Source organism: Pantherophis guttatus, chromosome 3 (assembly GCF_059756535.1).
Source record: "Pantherophis guttatus breed Tessera chromosome 3, ASM5975653v1, whole genome shotgun sequence".
NCBI lineage: Eukaryota > Metazoa > Chordata > Lepidosauria > Squamata > Colubridae > Pantherophis > Pantherophis guttatus.
Genome location: NC_142065.1, coordinates 103,629,488 through 103,653,098, shown reverse-complemented (window position 1 = coordinate 103,653,098; position 23,611 = coordinate 103,629,488). Strand labels below are relative to the sequence as shown.

Genomic DNA, 23,611 nt, shown 5'->3' with positions numbered 1-23,611 from the left:
CTGTTGTAATTGTATCAATTGTTCTTAAGTGGCTTAGTGGGTTTTGGATCGGAGGCATGATTCAGTGGTGCAGATTGTAGATCAATTTAAGATTAATGTTCATGCACTTATTCTCTTCGTTCAGCAAAATAGTATCTTGGAAAAAAGAACCGTGTTGTATTGGAACAAATATGATTTTATTGTAGGAAAGGAACTTGTAACTAGGTATTTTTGATAAAGTCTGTAAATTTATACCATATCAAATGGATTCTGTGGTCCTTCCTGTAGTACTTTTGTCCTTTAATTAACATTTGTTTGAGTTTCAGAGCCTGTGTGGAAAATTCTCAGTCTTTTCCCTCCAACCCCCTCTAATTAACCTGAGGCTCAATCTGTTGGGAGGTTTCCTAGGTGGACCGTATTTGAAGCCCATAAAAGCTTCAAATATGCTTTGATAGTTTTCCTGGACCTATCCTTCAAATCAAATGATGGAGACTGGGATAAATGTTTTCTTGAGCTTGTTTATAATGTCTAGTGAATGTTGTTTGATAGATCACCTCTGCTTTTCTCCACAATTCTGGCTAGAAAGTTTTTTTTTAAAAAGGACAAGGAACAGATTTCAATATGTATTCAATGTGGGTTGATATGCCTGAGGAAAAAAAAATCACAAAGTTAAGAAACTACTCTTGGACTCAAGAAGAGTCCTCCTAAAAATGGTATAGAAATACAATTATTATTGCCTTTCCTATTGTTAATATAATGAATACATAATAAATACATTTCTTTGCTTAAAGATAGTGACTACTTTTATATCTCATAATATTTAACACAAGACATATTCCTGACAAATAATCATACAAATGACTTGATATACTACTACTGGTCCTTTTAACTACTATACAACACTGAATCTCATTAGCATTGATAGAAAAGAGGACTTATTAATTACCTGGGGTAGTTATTGTTAACTATATTGTATTTTATTTACATTTAAATTAAATTAAAATGAGGTTTTGACATAGATTTAGCTGCTCTTTTGTGCTGCCCCAGCCACTTGTTGGCAAATACCCCTTGTCTTTAAGTCAATGGCCAGGTGCAGAGCTAAGTCTGAAAAAAGATTAAGTTCCCAATTTTTTTCCTTCAAAGCATAAATACATGCAAAATGAGACAGGTGACAATCCACAATGAAAACACTCTTCATCTATTCTTTGTTACTGATATGGTGCAATTAATTCTGAAACAACCTGATATTTACTTACCTAGTGACAAACTTTTTGTGTTTATATCTAAGTAACCATCTATAGGATTGCACTGTATATGCATTGATTGGATACAACAATCATGCAGGTTTTTTAAAAATCTTTTGAATACATTACATTTCTATATTCTGATATATGTACAGGAGTATTTGAATTTACGATTAGTTTGGAAGGACATCCATCTTCTTGCAAAAATATGAAATTGTGAAATAATACTTTCAACTGAAGGATTGGATACTGTGTGGGGGGATACTTAATTGTGGATAAACTCACGTTTAATTTAATTATATATATAGGAGCCTTGGTGGAGCAGCGGACTAAAGTGCTGTTAAGTAGCACTTAGCTGCCAGCTGCCTGCAATTACTGCAAGTTCAAATCTCACCAGGCTCAAGGTTGACTCAGCCTTCCATCCTTCCGAGGTAGGTAAAATGAGGACCCAGATTGTGGGGGCAATAAACTGACTTTGTATAAAAAAGAACACCACGGGGGGGGGGGGCGGCTGAAAGCCCTATTAAGTAGGTATATACAAAAGTGTGAAGGCTATTGCTTAACGCATTATAAGCCGCCCTGAGTCTCTGGAGAAGGGCGCCATATAAATCGAACATACATACATACATAATAAAAAATAAAATTTATAATGGTGTTGCTTGTCACACTTAAGCATATTGCAGTGTATATTATTTCACAAACTTTTCCTCAGAGTTTATTAAACTGTTACTGTTTTGTTTGTATCCTTGGCTAATCTAATTATTTGAAATGTCATTTTTATTGTCTCTATCGTATTCCCTGAAATCTCATATTTATATGTCCTTACTTTATAGGGGCTTAACTGAACATTTTCTCTTATTTAGATAAAAAGACATTTGAAGAACTCTTTCACAGGGAGAGTGGGAGAGGAACAGTTTTAAAACGGCAAAACATACAGATATGTTATAAGCCAGCTGAATAGTCAGCTATGTTTACTCATGAACTTTCCTTGTCTGTGGAGTATTTGTGATCCCTCATTAACCTGTATTTTCATTTAGAGTAAAAATATTTCAGAGTTGATTATTTCGGGGGATTATCATTAATAATATTAAAGTGGATTTATTTACATATCACTTTTGCTCCCAAATAGAATTTTGTAATTGTGCATTCTGTTACCAATAGTGTTTCATCTCTTTAAATTCTGTATAGCCTGTTTTGGTTCAATTTCTCTAGAATTCATCACTTCTGTATAAAGTCAGAGGGTATGATAAAGGCAGGAAGGGATATTTGCCCAAGCATGGCATTGAACCTCCAGATCTGAAAGCTGGAACCTTTTTTCAGGTACATTTTCCATTTGTTCAAGCATAATTTGTGCTCCATTGTAAGAGAGTCAAAAGCCATATCGTAGCTTTTCTCCTAGATATCCTTCTCATCTCATTGTCTTTTACTTCCCACCTCACCATGTTTTCACATCCTAAATATAAGAACTTTGTCTTCTTGGTTCTGCTGTTCTTAAAGTATAATAAACTTTAATACATGCAATGGGTTTCTACCAGTAGAAAAAAAGTGCAGTCCATGTATTGGTACACTGTGCCCAAGTGATGTGGTAACCAGTTTCTTGGAACTGCATGAAATCTCAAGATAGATAAATTAATAGCCTGATACTTTGCACACTCCCCCCAATCCTATTGATTCTGCATGCTCATCCCCTTAGTAGGGGGAATTTAAGTATCTTGTGTAAGGAGAGAAATAAAGCAAAAAAAAAAAAAAAGCAGATGAGTCTTTTCACCACATTTGGTCTCTTGCTGAAGCAAAAACCAAAGAGAGACTCTCTGCTCTGTTTGGGAAAAGGCAGGGAAATCCAGTGTGCTAAGTTGCTAATTAACTCTGGTCAGCTTTCCCACTGTTCTCTTTGCCTAAGCTATTGCATGTTCAGAAGTCCCCTTCTCAAGGGAAGAACCCTTGAGAATGAGCTGCACTTTTTTCATATGAAGCAAGATGAGCAATTAAACTGTCCAGCATTTTAGGTTATCTTTAGAGGCAGGTCAATGCCACAAAGTAGCAGGAGGAAGGTTGCCTGAATATTATGGTATTAATATTATGCAAACGAACAAGCCTCCTTTGAAATCAATAATAAGTTGTTCATGATCACCAGAAAAGGAAGGTTACTGTGTGGGGACTATGGCAAGATACGTTCTCTTGGGTTTAGAAAAGTTCACTTGTTGAATATGTTTTCAAGTTATATTAATGAAACAGCAAGAAACAGCTTAGCTTGACATTCTGGAACTTTTATGAAACTTGTCAAGGAGTCTCTGACTCTTTTTTTCTTACAGAAACAAGAATATATGGAGATTGTATTGTGGATGACAGCCAATGCTGTTCCAAGGTTCTAGGTGAAAGCACTGGGATGACTGACAGATAAACCAGGGCAAAGGAAAAGCCCTTTAAAATAATTTGAACCTTAAATTTGGTAGAAGTAGCGCTTAATCATTTCAATATATTTCAACATTTCAACTTAAGGTTTTCTTGTTGTGTGTTTATATAAGACATACAAGCCTCCTTGAGCCTCTTCTGGACAATCTGCTCTAGATTTTCCCCTGTGCAATGAGTCTAGATTTTAAAATGTGCAATAGATTTACTGATAATACTTTTTATCCTGTTACATTATTGAAAACAAATAATGGTTTCAGTCACCATCAACATTAAGCTTGTGGCATGGTTGGCAGAGAGAAGAATCACTATTCCCATTGTGAATCCATCTAAGATTAAAATAAGTGTGCTATATTGTTGAAAGGAAGGACTTTCTAATCTAGACCAACATTTGGCTGAGTTGTGGATTAGAGGTCTTTATGTGCCCATATTTTAAGATGGAGATTGCTTTGGCTTGCTGCTTACTTTATTCTTGCATTTAGCAATTAATCACGGCAATTCTGTCTCTCATGGTTAATAAGTGTTCATTTAGTTAACCTCTTCTTCTAGGGCACAGAGGGAATCCCCACCCTACCCAATATCTTTGCAATGCCAGCTATTACTTTTCCCAAGTGTAATAGAGATGTTATTTAAATCTGCTTCATAAATTCAAAACTTTAAGTATGTTAAAAGTACCATAAGGAAAGTAATTCTCAGGAAGTATTTGATATTTTTAGGAGAGAATCAATCACAATCAATCTGCTTTAACCCAACAGTCTTTTAATTGCTTCTATACTTTGATCTTCCAGTCAGAGGTGACACATTTTTGTTTGAATTATGGACCTCTGCATAATGGAACACTTACAGAAGCATAACTGGACTGACTTGGATGAAACTGGGATAATAAATTAAGGGTATCATTGCCCTATAACCTATCTTTGTTTCATGTATGAATCCTAAAACTGAATTTAGCCAGGACACTCTTATCAGTGACAATATGAATTGTGTTGCTATTGTTATTAGTGTATTTTCTTTACATATGCAAAATGCTATTGAAGGATGCTGTGACTTTATACAAGTCAGAGATTATGATTAGCCAGATGAAATTTGGAAAGGTATTCTTGTCATCTATATTGGAAATGGGCAGAAATGGATTGCAGGAAGCACGGCTTGCCCAGGCAACATTGCTTTTCTGCTACTATACTCCAGCTTTAAGGGTTGCTAATGACTTTTAAAATGTGGCATTGTCTCAGAGTTTCATTGCTCACCTGGATATACTTCCTAGAAGCTCTCTCAGCTCTGCAGGAGAAACAGACCCCAGGATGCAATTATTACAGGCAAATTTTATTGGGGTTTCCCCACTGTCTATAAGTCTTGCCAAAGGAAACATCATTTCAGGCATTTCTGGGTTTTAGATCACACTGTGACTTCTCTTTCTCCCCTTTTGCAGTACTGAGATGGTTTTTATTTTATTGTTGCAATTTTATTGGCCTTCTATAAATCCTACCATTAATCAGAGTTATGCATCATCTCAGGTAGGAAAAGCTTAGTAATATGCAGCACTCATGGATTGTCTTCCTGAAGTTCCTCTTCATTCTGATCTGTTGGAATCCAAAACCTTCAGCCTCCATTGCATTCTGTACTGTAAACAAATTTGTCCTCAGATATGGTTAGGGATATTTGACCTTGCTTTTACTCATGACATGCTTTTCTCAGATTTTCTCAGAATTTAGAAAATTTACTCCATCAAGGGCACTTTGCTGGGAAAATTGGCATCCAAGATCTGTTAGGCTGCTGTTTTACAGTGACTTGAACTTACATCTTAAAATAAGGGATAGTCTGAGCAGTTGAAGTGAGACAAGATGATCTTCTGATGAAAGAACAAGGAAAAGGAAGATAAAAACTAGGGAAAGCATATTGAAAGAACCAATGGGATAAAATAAGCGCTTTTTAAAAAAAAGGATATTTATATTTCCGTTATTTAATTTATTCTCGCATTAAATATTCTGTAATATAATACTTCATATAATTTTATTTTACATTATAAAAAGGCAAAATAAAAGAATATATGTGTACAAATTAAGATAAATATAACTCTTGGATTTCTCAGTGAAAATCTATCAATCTCAGATAAGGTAAAACCCATAATATTTTGGAACATAGTTGACTTATGTCCTCTCTTAACCTTTTGCCCAGAAAGAAATTCTTCAATGATAGGAGACAGTCTGATCAGTATTAGTACATCAAAGAGATGTAGACACTTTGCACCTTGCTTGATGTGTCCAAATTGTTTCAGGCATGTTGTTTTAATTACTGTGTTTCAATACAAATAGATTGATTTTACTATTTAATTTATTACTATTATTTATTGTTTGTACATACTTCAAGTAACATGCAGTTGGTGGAAATTACAGCATGAATATTGCCATCCCCACCTCCATAACGGTAAGGACCATACAGAAATGTAAGAGTCATGTTATAATGTCTATAAAAGTTTTAACATTCAAAGTACTATATCAATGCTAAATTGCTATAAAAAAATAAATTTAAATCTTAGGGTAAATAAATAAATTAAATCTGGTAGCCCTAATTTTCCTGCGTTCCATACTGTTCTAATTTCTAACTTGCAAAGTATTAATGATGTCATTAAAATACTCTACTTCCTGTTATGTACACAACAACTTCCTGTCACTGACTAGGACAAGTCATTGCCAACTTTGGCTCCAGCTCAAGGAGAACTATCATTTCCTTCAAGCCGTACTTTTGGGTGATGTTCAAGTTCTGCCCATTTGAGTGACATCACTGTTTCTATGGTAACTAATGCACTTCAAGGAGAAACCATTATTGGATTTTATTTTCTTTTTAAAAGGGGAACTAAAATTGGTGGCATAAACAAAATCTGCAATGTCAGTGATGCTATAAAGTTTTCATTGCCACTTATGGGGAAGAGCTGTATAACTCACTGACATCTTGGGAAGCCTACGCAGTTTCAACTAAGGGAAATAAAACCTTTATAGATCTGAATTCTGCATTAATTATGGCACTGTCACCATATTCCTCATCAAAATACACAAGGAGGCCCCCAAAATAAGGCAATGAGCATAACTTGCAATCTCCTTTTGCCAGAATCTGCAAACACTAAGAGAAAACTGCACCATCTAATGGGGAGTGCAGATGAATGAGTTCATAGCAGTACCTACTTTCCAGGGGTGGTGGTTGTTTTTTTACTTCCCAGCAACTTGATTGACTATAACTTTTTGCCAAATTTAACCATATTTAATGGTTAGGCTTAGTTATGGCCTTTTTATAATATACGATATCTATCTCCTAGTTGGTCCTCAGAATGGCAACTGATGTTCTCTTCTGAGATTTTTGAACCTGTTCCTAAACTGATGAGTGAACCATTGGTGCCTTCATCAATCACTAGGAATCTTTTTCATTGTATGGGCATGATAAACAAAAAGACCAAGAAAAAGATGGGTGGAAGAAGGTACAAATCACAGACAAATTAAAGGAAAACCCCCAGTTTCCATCTGGAAAGCATATCTACAAATTATAACGTATATTTTGATTTCTTTTTTCCCTGTCTGTTTTACTTGGGCTATTATATTTCCCATCCTTCCTCCTCATTTTTTCTTTGCCTATTTATTTATATGACCTTGTTATCGCATTGTTACAAAGACATGCTTATATTTCTTTTTAAAATCATTTGCTAATTCAGAAGCCACTAACCATCAGTTGGTCAAAAGCCTTGAAAATTATGACTACCAAATGCCTGGAACCCAAAAATAATTAAAGTGGAGCTTTGGTTGGACACAGAACAGACATCCTGAATTGAGGAAACCAGAAAGGAAAGAATCATTATTTCCAAAATTTCAAAAGTTTCTGTGTCACTTTCAAGAGCTTAATTAATATCACTTTTTACTAATATAAACCTGCCCTGGATAAAATGCAACAAGACTCTAAAAGCAGGGTAGAGGTGAGAGGAGTCAAAATCACAATTCACAGGTAGAATTACAAAGGCAGATATGTGTAAAATTGAAATGGTGTTGAAGTGCATATAGCAGCCCTACCTTTTCTTGCTACAATATTCAGATCTTTTCCAGCCTAGAGGGAAAAGTTAACAGAATCAGAGAGGACATGTAAAGGAGAACAAAAATAGTCTTGAAGAAAGAATTCAAGAGGCTTTAGTTAAACACTGACTTAACTCTGGAGGAGGAGTGAGTGACAAAGAAACTCAAGTTTGTGTTCCACCTTGATTTTCTTTGATGTAGGAAGGGGGAGAAAGAATCCAGATCAGGCGTTCAAGATTCTCTTATTACATGTAGCAGCAATAAAGTTAAAATATTCTTTGTAGAATTTATTCCTTGACCTGGCCTACCTCTCATTGCTGACAGAAGGAAAAGTGATGTGTTGGGATGTATTGTTAACTCCCTCAAGTTTGGCACTTAGCTACTAGAGAAACAACAGATGTTACAAAACAAAACCCAGATGCAGTCAACAACCTGGATGAATTTAGAGCAGCAGAACCTTCTGCCAACCTAAGGAAGAATGAGCAGGATTCTAAACCATTAGGAAAATGGCCTTAGTGCAGGGCTGTCAAACTCGCGTCTGTTGTGACCTAGGCCCAAGTAGTTATTACCAGACACCATCAGTCCTAAACAAACATATTTTATTAGAACAGCTGAGAATTACTTCATTCTCAGCTTGGTCCAAATTAATTCCAAAACAAATCCCTTCATAAACAGTCCTTCGGCCTTATCATAAACCTTTGTCCTCTTTGGCACCCTGCCAAAGGCTATTGGCAAAATCCCACGAAGTTCAGAAGTGATCCTAAGAGCCGTTGCTGCTCTTTTAAGCCTTCTGGGAGGGGCCAATCATCTCCTGGCCTTACTCTTCAGTTGTCCTTTTTGCTTTAGCTGCTCTTGCCTTCTGGCAGCTCTTCGCATGCATGCACTAGGAACAGGCTCCTCCTGTTTTTCTGCTATCTGCCTCTGGAGGCTCTGGAGTCCGTGTATCGCTCCCAGATGGCTCTGGCCCCATCTCTGCCTTTGACGCAGAGCCCTCGTCCGGACCTTCCCCTGACTCCAGGATTGGCCCATTGTCCTCCCCAGCCTCCTCACTGTCCGACTCCGCTGCCAGCTTCGCAGGCTGCTGGCGGACCACAACAGCATCGTCACGTGATGTATCATGACTTTTTCTCCTGGGTATGGGCATCGGTAGCATGTGATATATCTGGCTTATGGGCCACGGGTTTGACAGCCCTGCCATAATGTGTTGCAGTACTTGGGTCCATCATATGGTCCATCAGTGCAATAAATATAGACAAGCAAAGTGCGTATGATCTTTGATAATAAAGGGCTGAAAACAAGAAAAATCCCTGTGAAACATTTTTAGTATGCAAAAGACCAATGTATCTCAGAAGTGTGGTTGACATGATCAAAGAAAAAGCTACAAACAATGTTTATCAGTTTAAAATAGGGACCAGCATATAGCAGATGTAGTTTGTTTCATTTCTACAATATAAAAGCACATTTTAAATTGTTTAATGACACTTATTTTATCTTTTTAATGCTGAAAGTCAAATTAGATGAAGAACATGAAACCAATATATAGTAATATATTAAATATGTTGATGCTATCAAAATAACTATTAATACAGCATGAGCTAAAATTACTATGCTCCAAGTTTTTTAATAGAAGTCATATCAGTGCATTTGGAAGGAAGAGTAACAATTTGGCATGATCTCATCTCAAAATCTTGCCCCATTTTGGACATCTCTCCCCACTTCTGTTTCTGATTTTGTTCCCACACAAATTCCATCCAGCCAGTAAAAATATTGTTTGAGTAGAAAGAAATGGAAAGAGAGCGAACATAATCTGTTGTCTCTTGGGCAGTGGGGGAGGGAGTGTATTTGGAGTGGAAGGCTCTTCCCACAAAATCATCTTGGATGTTTCAACTGTGTTTGACTTAGGGTTAAAAGAGTAGGTCCATTAGCTGGTAACCTAATCAAATCTGTGGCCACTGAAAGCAAGTTCAGAACATATAACTCTCTGTGTATATTGCAAAGAAAAAAACTAACAGATTTGTTGGAAATAAGAGGCAGGTCTGTGGTTTGTGTTTGTGAAACAGATGTGATCATTTATTTAAAAAATGGTAGAAGAATCAACACAGAAATGTGTCTATATTTTATATTGTAAAGAGACAGTTACTTTCTCTGCAATTTGTTTAGCTTTTTTCTTAAAGAAAGAAAACATTTTTTTTTCTTATTTAAGTCCATAGCTCCATAGTTGGTATTCTGCTTCTGATATATTTAAGCAACAGCTTTTTTCATACAGTTCATTACCTTGCTGACAGCTTCTTGGATTTGAAGGTGTTTTTCCTAAATTATAATATAATATTGTTTTGGTCTTGAGTGATCTCCAAGCATACTTTGAGATATGATATTGCTGATTTTCCCTTTCCTCTTTAACACTCTTCTCATTTTTTTTTTAATTTTTAATTTTTATTTTTTATAAACAAACATATATATACAGACGTAGACATTAAAACAAACTATACATAAACTAACTATACAGAAAAGTCAAGTCTTACAGCTTGAACTTTAAAAATAGAGCTACTTCGGTAATTATATATCTATGTATCTATGTATATTTATCTTTCATCATGTATCAATGTTTATACAACGATATTTCATTTTATTTCCTTATTTTTGTATCATTGGGTGGTATTCCCTTATTTCGTGTTCTTTTTATCTAACCAGTTGTACCATTTCTGCCAAATTAAATAATACTCTGAATCTTCTTTTCCCTGTATCTCTTTGATAAGTTTGTCCATTTCCGCACATTCCATTGTTTTTTGTATTATTTTTTCCTCTGATGGGGTGTCCTCTAGCTTCCACATTTGTGCGAAAGTGATTCTGGCTGCGGTCAGGATATGTATTATCAAGTATTGTGTCTCTTTTTTATAGTCCTTTGTCAGTATTCCTAGTAGATATGTTTCCGGTCTGAGGGGCACTTTTTGGGTGGTGATTTCTTCCAGCTGATTCTGAATTGTTTTCCAAAATTTTTTGGCCTTTGGGCATGGTCTTGAGTGATCTCCAAGCATACTTTGAGATATGATATTGCTGATTTTCCCTTTCCTCTTTAACACTCTTCTCATTTTTGAGACATTTCCTCTTATGAAGTTTATTGTGATTTATGTTGGACTTCTTCACATGTATCTTACAACTTATTTAATTATTTAAACTTGCTCAAAAATTAGAGAAGGATTTGGGGAAAGGATACTTTACCATTTATTTCAAATCATGTCACTGAGCAGCTTTCTGTAGTACTATACAATACTCCCCAGCTGTTCAGGACTACATTTCCCACCATTCCTAGCTAGCTCATGAAAAGGCATGGCAGGCCCTAATTTGGAAAAGATATTCGGAAGGCATTATCTAATAAATTGTTGTGAACTGAAATCATATTCCATATAGTGCTCACTACTGATACATATGCCACTGCTGAGACTGTTGGTCAGAAGGAATCCATTTCCCAGTGGCAGATTATCACAATCTTTGTTGCTGGAACAATGCAGTGTCATTTCAAAGGTCTTCTGTGGAATGGAGTTGATGTTTTCTCCAACAATGGAATAACAATTGCATATTCTATGCCCTAAGCATCCATGAAAGAGTCCCTAACCAACTTATAGTTCCATTCGGGAACCTTTGTTTTGTTGCCATCTGACATTCTGGAAGACAGCGAGGCATTTTGAAATTTCAGAAGCAAGGTATACAGGATGTTCTAATATTAATTATGTATAAAGGGCCTGATTAAGACTCTTTTGAAATCCCTAATCATTTCTGACAATGTTGGCCAGTTTATGGCCAATCTATGGCATATTTAGCATTCTAATGTTTCCTATTTATTTTTCAGTCCAATGCTGAACAAAAGTCCATTTTTAAAAAAATCAGATTTAGGAATTTCAAAAGGAATTGTCACAAACCTCCTAAGTTTTAAGCAAAACCTTCTGTTAAAAATTTAAGACTTGCAACTCCCTGAGCAGGGAATTTTCCACTTCATTTGTACTGAAAACTCTGGAAAGAAACAGCTTTCAAGGGATTCCACAATGCTTCATTACAATTTCAGGGCTAGAAACTGAAGAAGTAATTTGGCTTTGAAAAACAAGATTGATAACATGACTTGGGGCTCAAGAACTTAGCTCTTTACCCAGTGGCACTAGTTTGTAACTGGTCAATTAAACAGCAATACAAATCTAATTCTACTGGGCTGGATAACTGTCTATTCTTAACAGACAAACACAAAAGAAGCTTCTTTATTCTAATAAAGTACTGTATTGTAAAGATAAAATAAACTATTACATACTATAAACATTAAATGGAAATATTTGTTGCATTAAAGCATTAGATTTTAATCTGATCACAAGGTATAATTTCACTAACTACCGTGTTTCCTCGAAAATAAGACCTTGTCTTATATTTTTTTGAACCCTGAAATAAGCGCTTGGCCTTATTGCCATGCACTCAAAAGCCCGATTGGGCTATTATCAGGGGGTGTCTTATTTTGGGGGAAACAGAGTATTAGTATTATAGTTAAAATAAATTACATAATTGCTAGATGAAAAGATAGGAGAATAGATCACAAGATTTCTCAGGACAGATAATTGTACTTAGAAAGTCAAAGCAGGCATATAGATTTTTCACTGAAGCCTTATTTTATTTTCATGTTTTGCTAGTCATTGGAGGGAAATATATTTTATAGTTTGGTTGATTTATTTCCTGTCATATGGAACAACCAAGTTTTAAAGAAAGAAAAATCAAGTCTGAATAGTTTTACATGTTGTTATCTCTTTTCTGATAGAAATGGTATTGGAGGTAAGGATACATCCATAGGAGGATTCTGTGCCAGTTTGAAAACAGTTCCTGATTTGTTCATACTCATAATATAGACAATATTGGTGAATGAGACAATTTATTTCCAACTCAGCTGATCTGGAACTCAATCCTAAGAGTTCTAATTTTATTCTTGCTGAGCATTAACAGAAAATCTTGCTTTGCCACACCACCTAGCTCATGAATTCAAGAGAAGCTTATTCTTCCTCTCTTTTACCTGTTTCCGCTAGCTTTAGTATAAAAGGCAAGTACAACAATACATTCTTAAGTAGTAGCCTGGTCTTCTGGTGAAGCAAAAGGAGAAGGAATTCAAATTCACCTTTGACTTCTTTGTCTGGGCTAATAAACACGCAAGAGATGGTTTCAGGGATCTGCAATTAGTTAAACAGCCCTAGAATCTAGATCAAACTTGGCTATGATCTCTGGCTGCAAAAATGCTGATGTGCTATTATTTTGGCTTCACAGTTCATAGTAGTTTTTAAACAGAAAAAATAGCTCTTTGTAGCCAAGGAAGTTCTCCTCGTAGCAATGGCTCAGATTGAGGTGGGTGGATGGGTGACATTGACCACAAAAACTCACAGCTTGTATTGCAAATGAGGAGGCATGACTGTTTCCGTGAAATTTGGGGTGGAATGGTGGAAATTAATTTTGGTTAGTTTAGGAACTGTTATTAACAGTTAACCCCAACCCTAGGGCATGCTCAGACAATAATTATATATCTTCATTTAATAGTTATCCTAAATAGCAATCCAACAATTACATGGATAGTGAATTAATAGGGCATCTTGGGATACTGAATGATCAATTAGAATTTTAATGCCATTTTGGAAGCTCTTTAAATCTTATAGAGAGATCTCTGTAAAATCTTGTCATTTTTGGAAAAAATGGCAAAAAGCATTCAGCGAGGGTGACAATATATGTTCAATATTTAATGTTGATTCTGTATACGTTGTGCACATTTTTAAATTATTTTTTCTTCTTCTTTTGCCTTGTCTGTAATTTTTGCTTTTGTTTTTATTGTCTTTTGTAGTTGTTTGTTTTAAATGTATTAGCCTGTTTTTGAAATAAAATGTTTCATGGGGAAAAGTGAAATGGCTATCTTTAAAAAAACAAGCAAATAATTTATTTATTTATAAAGAAAGAAAGAAAAATAGCAAAAAAGGCCAGGATTTTACTTTGACATAGAATATATTAACTTTCATTGCCACCCGCCTTTTTTTAGAGGCCTTTTCAGATTCCTGACCTCTTTTAGTTAATGCAACAGGCATTCTGCTTTAAAATAACCAACTTCTATATTGGGATTTTGTTTAATACATATATATTATCATCTAAAAGCTGACGTTTATGTTGTTCCTTTGTCAAACTGTGGCTGGCCTTACATAATGCTGCACTGCTAACCAGGATTTTAAAAATGAGCACTTGGAATAACAGTCATAATAATAAACGATGCTGAAATGAAATACATGCACAATGATGCCATCATGGAAGTTCATCTTTACATACTTACATCCTGATACAAGCTTGTAAGTCATGACATTTGTATATTAGATCATTGCACATGGGTTCAACTAGGTAACAACCATTTTACAAAGAAAGGTATTATGCAAAATCAATCTTGTCTTGCAGGTTGGAGGTATAGATGCCTATGTATTGCAGTGAACCTGTGGCATTAAATAATTAGTTTCAAAACTGATGTTAAACCATTAAGAGGCTTGGTTTTGGCACAGTCTGGTCAGGAAATCTATCCATGATGGCCCAGCAGTATAAGCAAATCAGGATACTACAGATTGTCCTAAAACCACAATTTAACCAAAGAATCTTGACCAAAGGTTATGGGAAGGCAGTTATTCTCAGACTATATCATTTTAAAATTGTAATGAAAATAAAATGGGATGATTCCTTACAGGTAAGTTGAGATAAAAGTTTAATTAATACAAAATTTCAGGAGGAGAGGTGGCTCAATTTACTTCATAATGTGAATTGGAATCACATTTGGAGGGTTGCAACAACTAAAGTTTCTGCCTTCCTCCTATTTTATTATTTGGGTTTTTCTTTCATTCTTCATGACTTAAATTACTTGGCAATCGAACAGTTTTAGAAATTGAATTACAGTAATAAGATAGAGAGTTCATTTATATTATAAATGTCTTTCTCTCATTTTTTTTTTTTTTTTTGGTAAGGCTGGTTAGAGAGGAATCTCAGATATAAAATGGCCAGAAAATCCACTGAAAAGAAAGGCGAGAGGTTCAGGGATTATCATGAAACCAAGAAGAAAAGGCGAATATGATGAAGAATAATGCAAATGTATTTATTTAAAAAGCCCTGTGCATTATAGCCTGCATTCAACACTTCAGAGGCAACTTTTATAACCTCTGTGAAAAAATGTAATAATGAGCCGATTTCATCTGGAATAAGCTGTATATCTTCACTTAAAAAAAAAATTTCTACTGGCATATTCATATCCAGGTATTCCCTGTTCTTTCTGAATTTTCAATGGCACATAGCATTTTATTGCAAATTTTGTGGATTAGATCAATGAATTAAACTGAATTGAAATATTTGAGTTATCTTGCAGATATTAAATTCTGCATACGTTTTCTAGCAGGCAGCCCATGCAACTTTCCAAATTGGAGTGTCAGGCAGAGAAGACAAGTTCTTTTAGTTGATATGTGTGTCAGAGCACACAAGGAGGGTGTTCTCAAAAATCTATCCTTGAGGAAGAGAGGTGTGCTAGGGAGGGTGAAAAGAAAAGAATCAAATGTTTGGAAAAGATAAAATTTTCTCACAATCAGTCAGATTTAACATTCCTAACACAGAGCAATTAAATTTTGGTGAGAAAAAAGGCAGGCGGTTAACATTAATGGACATTCTTTTTCTTCAAAGCTTAAATGCCAACATTGTGGAAAGGGACAAGAAGCACTTTTTAAAAATTTCAGCATGTGTTTATGTGTAGCTGTTAGTTCTGTCATCATAGCTGCAATCCCCCAATCTTCCTTATTTTCATTAAGACCAAGGCAAAAAAATAAATAAAATCCCAAATAGTTCCAGTAATGCCAATGGACAATTGAGGTCCAGAGATCTTGGTGTGGGATTGATCCCCATGCTTGCTCCCTGTTTTTCTTATCACTGAAAATAAACTAGTGTTGAGAAAATTATATTTATTTTATTTATTTATTTATTATATTTCTATACCGCCTTTCTCCTGTAGGACTCAAGGCGGTGTACAGTCAAGAAAAATATAGACACACAAACATCATAAAATTGCTAATTAAAATTATTACTTAGTTTGGTCAATTAAATAAAACCCAGAATTAGATAACATTTAAAAAATCATTCACATGTTCGTATGTTTAGCCCCGCCTGTTGGAACATCAGGGTCTTGAGGGCACGGCGGAAAGCACGGAGATCAGGGATATTCCGTATCTCCGGGGGCAGTTCATTCCAAAGGGTTGGAGCCCCCACAGAGAAGGCCCTCCCCCGGGAGTCGCCAGTCGACATAATTTGACTAACAGTACCCTGAGTAGTCCCTTCCTGTGAGAACGAACTGGTCGGTGGGAGGCTATATGTGAGGTAAAAAGCATGATCTGGTGGTAAACTGTATTTAGTATGAAAACCATAGAATAAGAATCTATAGCATGTTTGTGTGTTTTTGAAAAAGGCCACTTTCCAATAGGCCCATATTTGCAGCTAGAGACAACTGTTTTAGGAATGGAAGGTTATATCATATCGGCAAAATTTCCCATTGTATATACAATTCTTTCTTTAGTCATACTCTCCATCTCTCTTGCAGCTTTTTATGCACTGAAAAACCTTGCATTAATCTATAAGCAAGCCTATAGAATAGATGTTGAAAATGCACAAAAGGCCCGGCTTTTATTAGGCAGCCATCTTAGGGGAAGAAATTAATTGTAGGAGTTGGAAGACAGAGCAGAACTGAGAAAGAACACACTCTTTAAGACAGCCTGATAACCTCAGGAGAATGCTCTCCTATCATCATTGCTGAAACCTGATTTCAAATCCTGTTCTGTTCTGTCCCTGGGACCCTGCTTTTTATTTCAGCCAGCCAGAGAAAGGTGGGGGTTCGTGATTCTATTTTCAGTCCTCTTGAGAATTAGAATCTTTTTTCAGCAATAGAATACTCTTCAGTAAATAAGCCAATCAGTGGTTCTGTTTCAATTGGGATTTCAATACAAAAGCTTCTGAGATGCCTTTCTGGCCATCCAGAAGATTTGTAGGAGCATAAAAAGGCAACAAATTCTTCATATTTACTGTGAGTCGGTCTCCTGCCATTCCAAAACTGCCTCCTTTCCCCGAAAAAGGAGGGAAAAGAGGGGGAAGGAATAGAAAGAAGCCTCTGATGCATAAAGATCTCTTGAAATATTACACCATATCTGCTCTGTGGTTTGCTTCTTCAGAAATCAATCTTTCCTTCAGACATATATATTAGAATTTATGTGCATTGCTTTTACTGGGAAATCTCCCCTGGCAGACTTTACAACATCTTCCATTATTTGGAACTATAGGCAAACATGAACTCACAGCTCTTTGCAGCTGTATACCCTACCTATTTTTCCTGCAGACAGACGACTCATGTAGAGACAGAGTGCACAATCAGACTATATTTTACTGGTCTGACTAATAAGCCTGAACTTGGTCACGCAAGCAGGATAGTGGTCAAAATTCAGCAAAATGGTACCTTCTGCCAGGCTTTACCCACTTAGCAGCCTTTTGACCCCAACTGCATCTCATCCAACACTTCACATCCTTGACTCCCCAGTCTTGGCCTCACATAAACAAAAAATTGGCAGTCCCTGTTTTTATTTATAACCATTGAAGAGCCATCTTTAATTTATGCACGGAATGTCAGAAGAATACAAAGATTACACCAATTCTAGGAAATTCTGCAGATTTTCTCTGACATATATGTTAGGTATTGCAAAACTGAACGTAAACAGCCCTGGCTTTTATCTTGTCTCTGGTTTCCCAAGAACAAATATTTTTGATTTGTTAGACATGTATTACCTATGTAGATTTTTGGTACTGATTTCAATCACGTCTGGAAATAAATCCTTCATTTATTGTATATATGCACCAAAGCCCTAATAAAGGTTAAGTAGGTTGGAACTTATTATGGAGGCAAAACCATCCATCCAATTTTTCTAATCTCCAGCTGTCCTGAATGCTGGATCTGTTTAAATACTAAGATCATTTATTTCTCTGTACCTTGTTAAAATGATAAAGTATAGGATGATCATGTGTCCTGTTTTACATAGGACAATCCTTTATTTGAAGAGCTGTTGAGTACAAGTCTGGTTTAAATATGAAGCATAATAAGACTGGGTAGATGAAGCCATGAATGTCACCATCCTTATTTGCTATCTGGATTGAACAGGCACACAAGTCACAGCCTCTCCCACTATGGTGCAATATACTGCATTTCTATTGTAATATTATGTCCATTTTTATTTTTTTCTTGGGAAAATGTAGGTCACCTCATTAATTACAGGATTTCTCAGGATGGAATCCAAACTTAATGTGCTATTCTTTCCAAACCATTTCTTGCTAGCTTTTAGTGACAGAAATCAGTCAGACAGAAATTAGCAGGTGAAGTTTCCTGGGGTATAAAAATGATTGCAGTAGAACTGTCACTGATTAAATGTCTGGATTCCACAGTTTGACACAAGGAATTGTGCCAAAAGGAAGGAAGGAAGGAAGGAAGGAAAGAAGTAAGTAAGTAAATTTGAATTTGAAAAGGATTTTAAAAGGAAGATGTTTAGTATAGTCACTACAACTAATTCTTCAGAGTAGACTGATCTGAAAGAAGGACCAAAAATAATCCCATCTGTTAGTAATAGTAATCTTACATTGCGAAAATAGAAAACCTCTGAAAAAAGAGTTATGACAGTATTAAAACTTTAAAGCCTTTAAAAGCAATAGTTTTGTTTTCATTGAATCAACATGGTTTTTTCCCTAGTTTCTTTTAAGCATTTTCTAGTTTAGAAAACTAAGAATCTGCATATTTTTACAATGCTGCAAAGCCTTAATGGCCAGCGGAGACTATGAAGCTGTATGTTATACTGTGAGTCATTTTGTCTGGCTACTGTTTTAATCAAGATTTGATAACATGTTCCATATGATAAGAAAAACATAAATGATTTTAGATGGCAAGAAACTGAAACAGTCCAAACTGTAATGTTACTTTTCTTTTGAATTTTAGTCATGATCCAAGATGATAACAATGTATTATGGAAGTTTCTGAATATCCTTAATAAATATGGTTTGCCTTGGCAGAATCTGAACATCCCAGCTTTAATTTCAGAAAAGAAATCACAAATTAAAATCGGGGAAAAGGAACAAAGATCCTACATGAGTTTCTTGTCCCTACTTATTATGTGCTTTCCAGTTTTACCCTGGCCTTGATGTCTTGCTCTTTAATTTTTGTTAGCTGCATCAATACATATTACATCCTCCCAAATTTGGCAATTTGACTACAAAATTTGGGCTTTTCTAGCTGCAGAGCCTAAAATGTTTAAAAATTACCAATGGTTTATGGATGAATAGATGAGAGAACTTGTATTCAGTCTTACATTGGGTAAGGCTAAATACAGGTAGTCCTCAATTTATGACTACAATTAAGCTCAACATTTCTGTTGTTAAGTGAGACATTTAAGTGAGTTGTGTCCCATTTTATGACTTTTCTTGCCACAGTTGTTAAATGAATCACTGCAGTTGATACTTTAGTATCCTGGTTGTTAAGTGAATTGGCTTCCCCATTGACTTTGCTTATCAGAAGGTGCAAAAGGTGATCACAAGACCTTAGGACACAGCAATGGTCTTAAATATGAAATATGGCCAATCATCTGAATTTTGATCACATGATCATGGGGATGCTGCAAAGGTCATAACTGAAAAATGAAATTTTTCAGTGCCATTGTAGTTTTGAGTGGTCATTAAACAAACTGTTGTAAATCGAGGAGTACTTGTAAATGAATTTCAGACTGAACCTGGATTATAAAAGTTTCCAAGCTTTTTAAATGATATAAAACAAGCAAGATGTTGACTTTAAACAGGTCAGATTTGTTTGTAAAGTATAGAAGCCTTTGAATCATCTCCAGTCATAATATTATTCTAGAATCTACATGGAAATGATGATGATGGAGGTGGCGGCATGGAATTGTTGCTGCTTAGAATTTAATAGCAGCGAGTGGGGCTGATAAAAACTGGAGGAAACCATCACCTTGCACTTTTTCCCCTGTTAAAAATGGACATTCCATGATCTTCATGTTCAGGTTCCTGCAGGTTCCCCTCACTGGGGAAAAATGTGGGAAAGAGAATTTTAAGTTGGAAATAATAAAACAGGGTTAAACTTACAACCTCATTCCCATGTGCTTCATACCTCCTTCATATTTAGTTGTGAACAATTAAATCCCCCCCAGTCCCCTCCACCAATCAGATCTGCCTTCTCGCTGCAGTCTTTTCATGCTTTGCAGAAATGTTTGTTGTTTGTTGCTGATATTGTTCTTGTTCTTCCTTTGCCAGAGATCCCCCAATGTGCTGGCTGCAACCAGCACATCTTGGATAAGTTCATCCTGAAAGTCCTTGATCGACACTGGCACGGCTCCTGCCTCAAGTGTGCAGATTGCCAGATGCAGCTGGCAGAACGTTGCTTTTCCAGATCTGGAAGTGTCTATTGCAAGGAAGACTTCTTCAAGTAGGTACAGAAAAGCTATCCAAGATGCCTTGGAAGGCTTGCAGGACTACTGTCTGGCCACGGGCAATGGCCTGAAATGCCCTTGTTTTGGGGAGGTGGCAAGGGGGTAATTGAGGAATGCTATAGTGGGGTTGTTAAAAAGGGGAGCTAAAAAGATGCTAATTTAAATGTCAGTGCAGTCCTAAAATGGCATTGCCTCTGGCAGACTATGCTGATGACTGAGATCAGACTTACAAGATCTTTTGAAAATACTATTGCTATGAGGTTTTTTAAAAAAAATTATTCATAATCTCTTATCCTGATGCTATGATAACTTCTATATGTAATGCTATTTTGGAAGGGTATTCTTAATACAATATAAGAATATGACTTCAGCCAAGAATACCTATTCCTGTCTTATATTGGGAAGGTGGGGGAATGTATTTGATTTGGATTCTCTAGTCAACATTTTCTTGGTGTTGGTTATTCAGGCTGTAATTCCATGTGCCTTTCAATTCCATTGAATTCTGTTGCTTTTTTCTGTACTGGCCCATATAGGATTGCCTTATCAAGGTCCCACAATCCTATTCCTTTAAAATAGAGTCCCTTACGATGCTTGGACCATCTGCTTGGTCTTCTGGTGCTAATTCCTAACTAAGCCTAGAGCTGGGGAGGGGAGGAGGCAGGCAGGGGAGAGGCCAGGAATAATGTTTGTTCATAAGTCACAAGCCCTGCAGTGGAAGGGAGAGAGAGCAGAGAGAGAGAGAGAGCAGAAAACTTAGGGCAAACATCCCACTCGAAGAAAGCTTAATCCAAGACATCCTCCAGCATTTACCAATCCCTTTTGCGTTGAAAATGAATTCTTTTGAATTTAATAATTTGTTAATCAAACCCTGATTTACCTTGTGCAGCTGCTTTGCCCCCAGGGGAAAATCTAGGCATGAGATGAGTTGGCTGGAAGAAGGGCATGGCCTCTGAGATCAGTGCCAAGGAACTCAGTGGCCTTGATAGTTTGGCAGGCAGCCAGGTCAGGCCTAGGACTGGCAGAAAAGAAAACGGTAGGTAATGTATGTCCACTCTGGAGTCAATGAGGGGAAGGCCACCTAATCCACTTAGTTATTTTGATGGACAATCCCAGTTATTAACATTTTGGGTCTCGGTATTTAATATTTATTTGAATGTAAATTAACAGAAAATAAATACTAGTTCACTAATTATTCCATCTGTAAAGTAAATAAACATTTCTAGCCTGCCACTAGTAAATAACTAGTTTCTTCAGAATCAATTGTTTACAAAGGTAGGCTAGAAATATTTGATTATTTTACAGAACTGCAGAAAAAAAATAATGTGTGGGCTTAGGTTTTGTTTTGTGTTAGTGGCGCATTGCTATCAATCTGTCATAATCCAGATTATTTATCTGCATAATTTATATCCTGCCCAAGTCTACAAACCTTGAGCAGCTCACATAAAAACATCGTAAATATCATAAAACAATCAATTTAAAACAACAGGGATAATTAAAGTAGCACAACACATCTAACAAAACAGCCTCCTGAATTCTAAAAGCGCCAGAACCATATACAAGGTTTTATAGCTCAAAACCAACATTGAGACATGGAAGCATCCTGGAAAAGCTGTTGATCCTTTATCCCTCTGTGCTGAAAGCTCAGTTGGAGAACCATGCCTTAGAAAGACCCAGAATTGCATACTTACATGAACATAAATCTTGCGAAGTTGTATATATATTTGCATTTATCAGATATTCTTGCATCTGCTAATCTTGGGGAGGTCCAATAGCTATATAGAAATCTTATTTTTCAGCATCGAAATGCACCTGTAGCCAGAGTTTTCTTAAAACCTTTTTCTCTCTGTGATCACTCCCAGTCACTAAAGAGAAACACTTGCTTTTAAAAAACTGACAGTGAAAATGTTCAGGAAGCTATCCTTGCTATGCACCAAAGCAAAGCCTAGAGGCTTTTGCTGCATATTATTATTATTATTATTATTATTATTATTATTATTATTATTATTATTATTATTATTATTATTAATTAAATTTATATACCGCCCAACTCCCAAAGGATTCAGGGCGGTGAACGGCCAAAAGATAAAATACACATAGTACAAATGTTAAAAAACCATTTAAAAATACATTAAATATTTTGGCCCAAAACAGATTTAAAACACCCCAATTTATAAAACAAATTTAAAAGCAATTAAAAGGGAGGTTAGGCCAGACCAGCCTGCTGGAATAAGAATGTTTTGAGGGCACGGTGGAAAGTGCGCAAATCCGGGATCCTCCGTATCTCCGTGGGGAGCTCGTTCCAGATGGCAGGTGCCCCCACAGAGAAGGCTCTCCCCCTGGGGGCCGCCAGTCGACATTGTTTGACCGACAGCACCCTGAGAAGACCCTCTCTATGGGAGCATACTGGTCGGTGAGAGGCTACTGGTGGCAGAAGGCGGTCTCGTAGGTACCCCGGTACTACGCCATGGAGCGTTCTAAAGGTGGTAACCTTGAAGCGCACCCGGAAGACCACCGGGAGCCAGTGCAGCTTGCGCAGGAGGGGAGTCACATGGGAGCGCCACGTCGCTCCCATAACCACCTGTGTGGCTGCATATGGGTGATGATTTACAGTACCCCTCTCTCTGGAAGTCTACCACTTGTCCAATTTGCTCCAGGTATGAATCTAGAAAGAGAAATGCTCTTGTAAAGTAGATTCCCAAGTACACGAAACATACATATTGCCGGCCAGATGATTTCTATCTGTAGGATAGAACCAGCCCAGCTCAGTATACAGGTGAAAGGAAAGTGTAACCCAGGAAATGATGCCCCCTCCTCTCTTTTCCATTATTTGGCTGTATTGCTTTATATCAAAAGCATCTGCCTGACAACCTTCCCTCCCTCCCTTGCCATTAGCAAGGGAAGAACATGTGACATGTGGTTGCATGTATGCAGGGGATTAGAGGGGGGGGGGAGAGAGAGAGAAATAGTTCTTTGCAGATTTATAGAGTGTCATGATGATGTTGATGATGCTTTCAAGATGCAGCTTTTAGGGTTGTTGAAGGGATGGTTGCAATAAAAAAGAAGGTATTCCTAATTTGACTGATTGGCTTCATTGATATGGTTAAACATGAGGTGGCAGCATCCGGAAATGGGAGACTAAGCATACCAGTTAGGCTAATGTCATTTTGGAGGTCTCTCTTACAACCTTTTTACTACATATGTATCTGCTTATTAACTGCAGGGGATTTTATTAACTGCAGAGGGTCTTGCAACTACCGGTAGCAGCATAAAGGCATGCCATCACCCCCACCATTTCATTCTGCTGGCACTGTGTAGACCAGGTCCAACAATTGGGCAAGGTGTGGGAAAAAGATTGTACATGCAAAATATCTTAATGGAAGTGCCTATT

The 23,611-nt window shown here is 36.6% G+C and overlaps 1 protein-coding gene across 1 annotated transcript in view; it reads left to right on the top strand.

Moving 5' to 3' along the window:
* The window catches only part of LHX4 (LIM homeobox 4), a 56,084-nt gene that overhangs the window by 7,423 nt on the left and 25,050 nt on the right, over nt 1-23,611 (top strand). Inside the window, exon 3 of the mRNA XM_087890702.1 lies at nt 19,850-20,219. Within this exon, the coding sequence (XP_087746828.1) occupies nt 19,850-20,219 (370 nt within the window). The remainder of the gene's footprint in view (nt 1-19,849; nt 20,220-23,611) is intronic.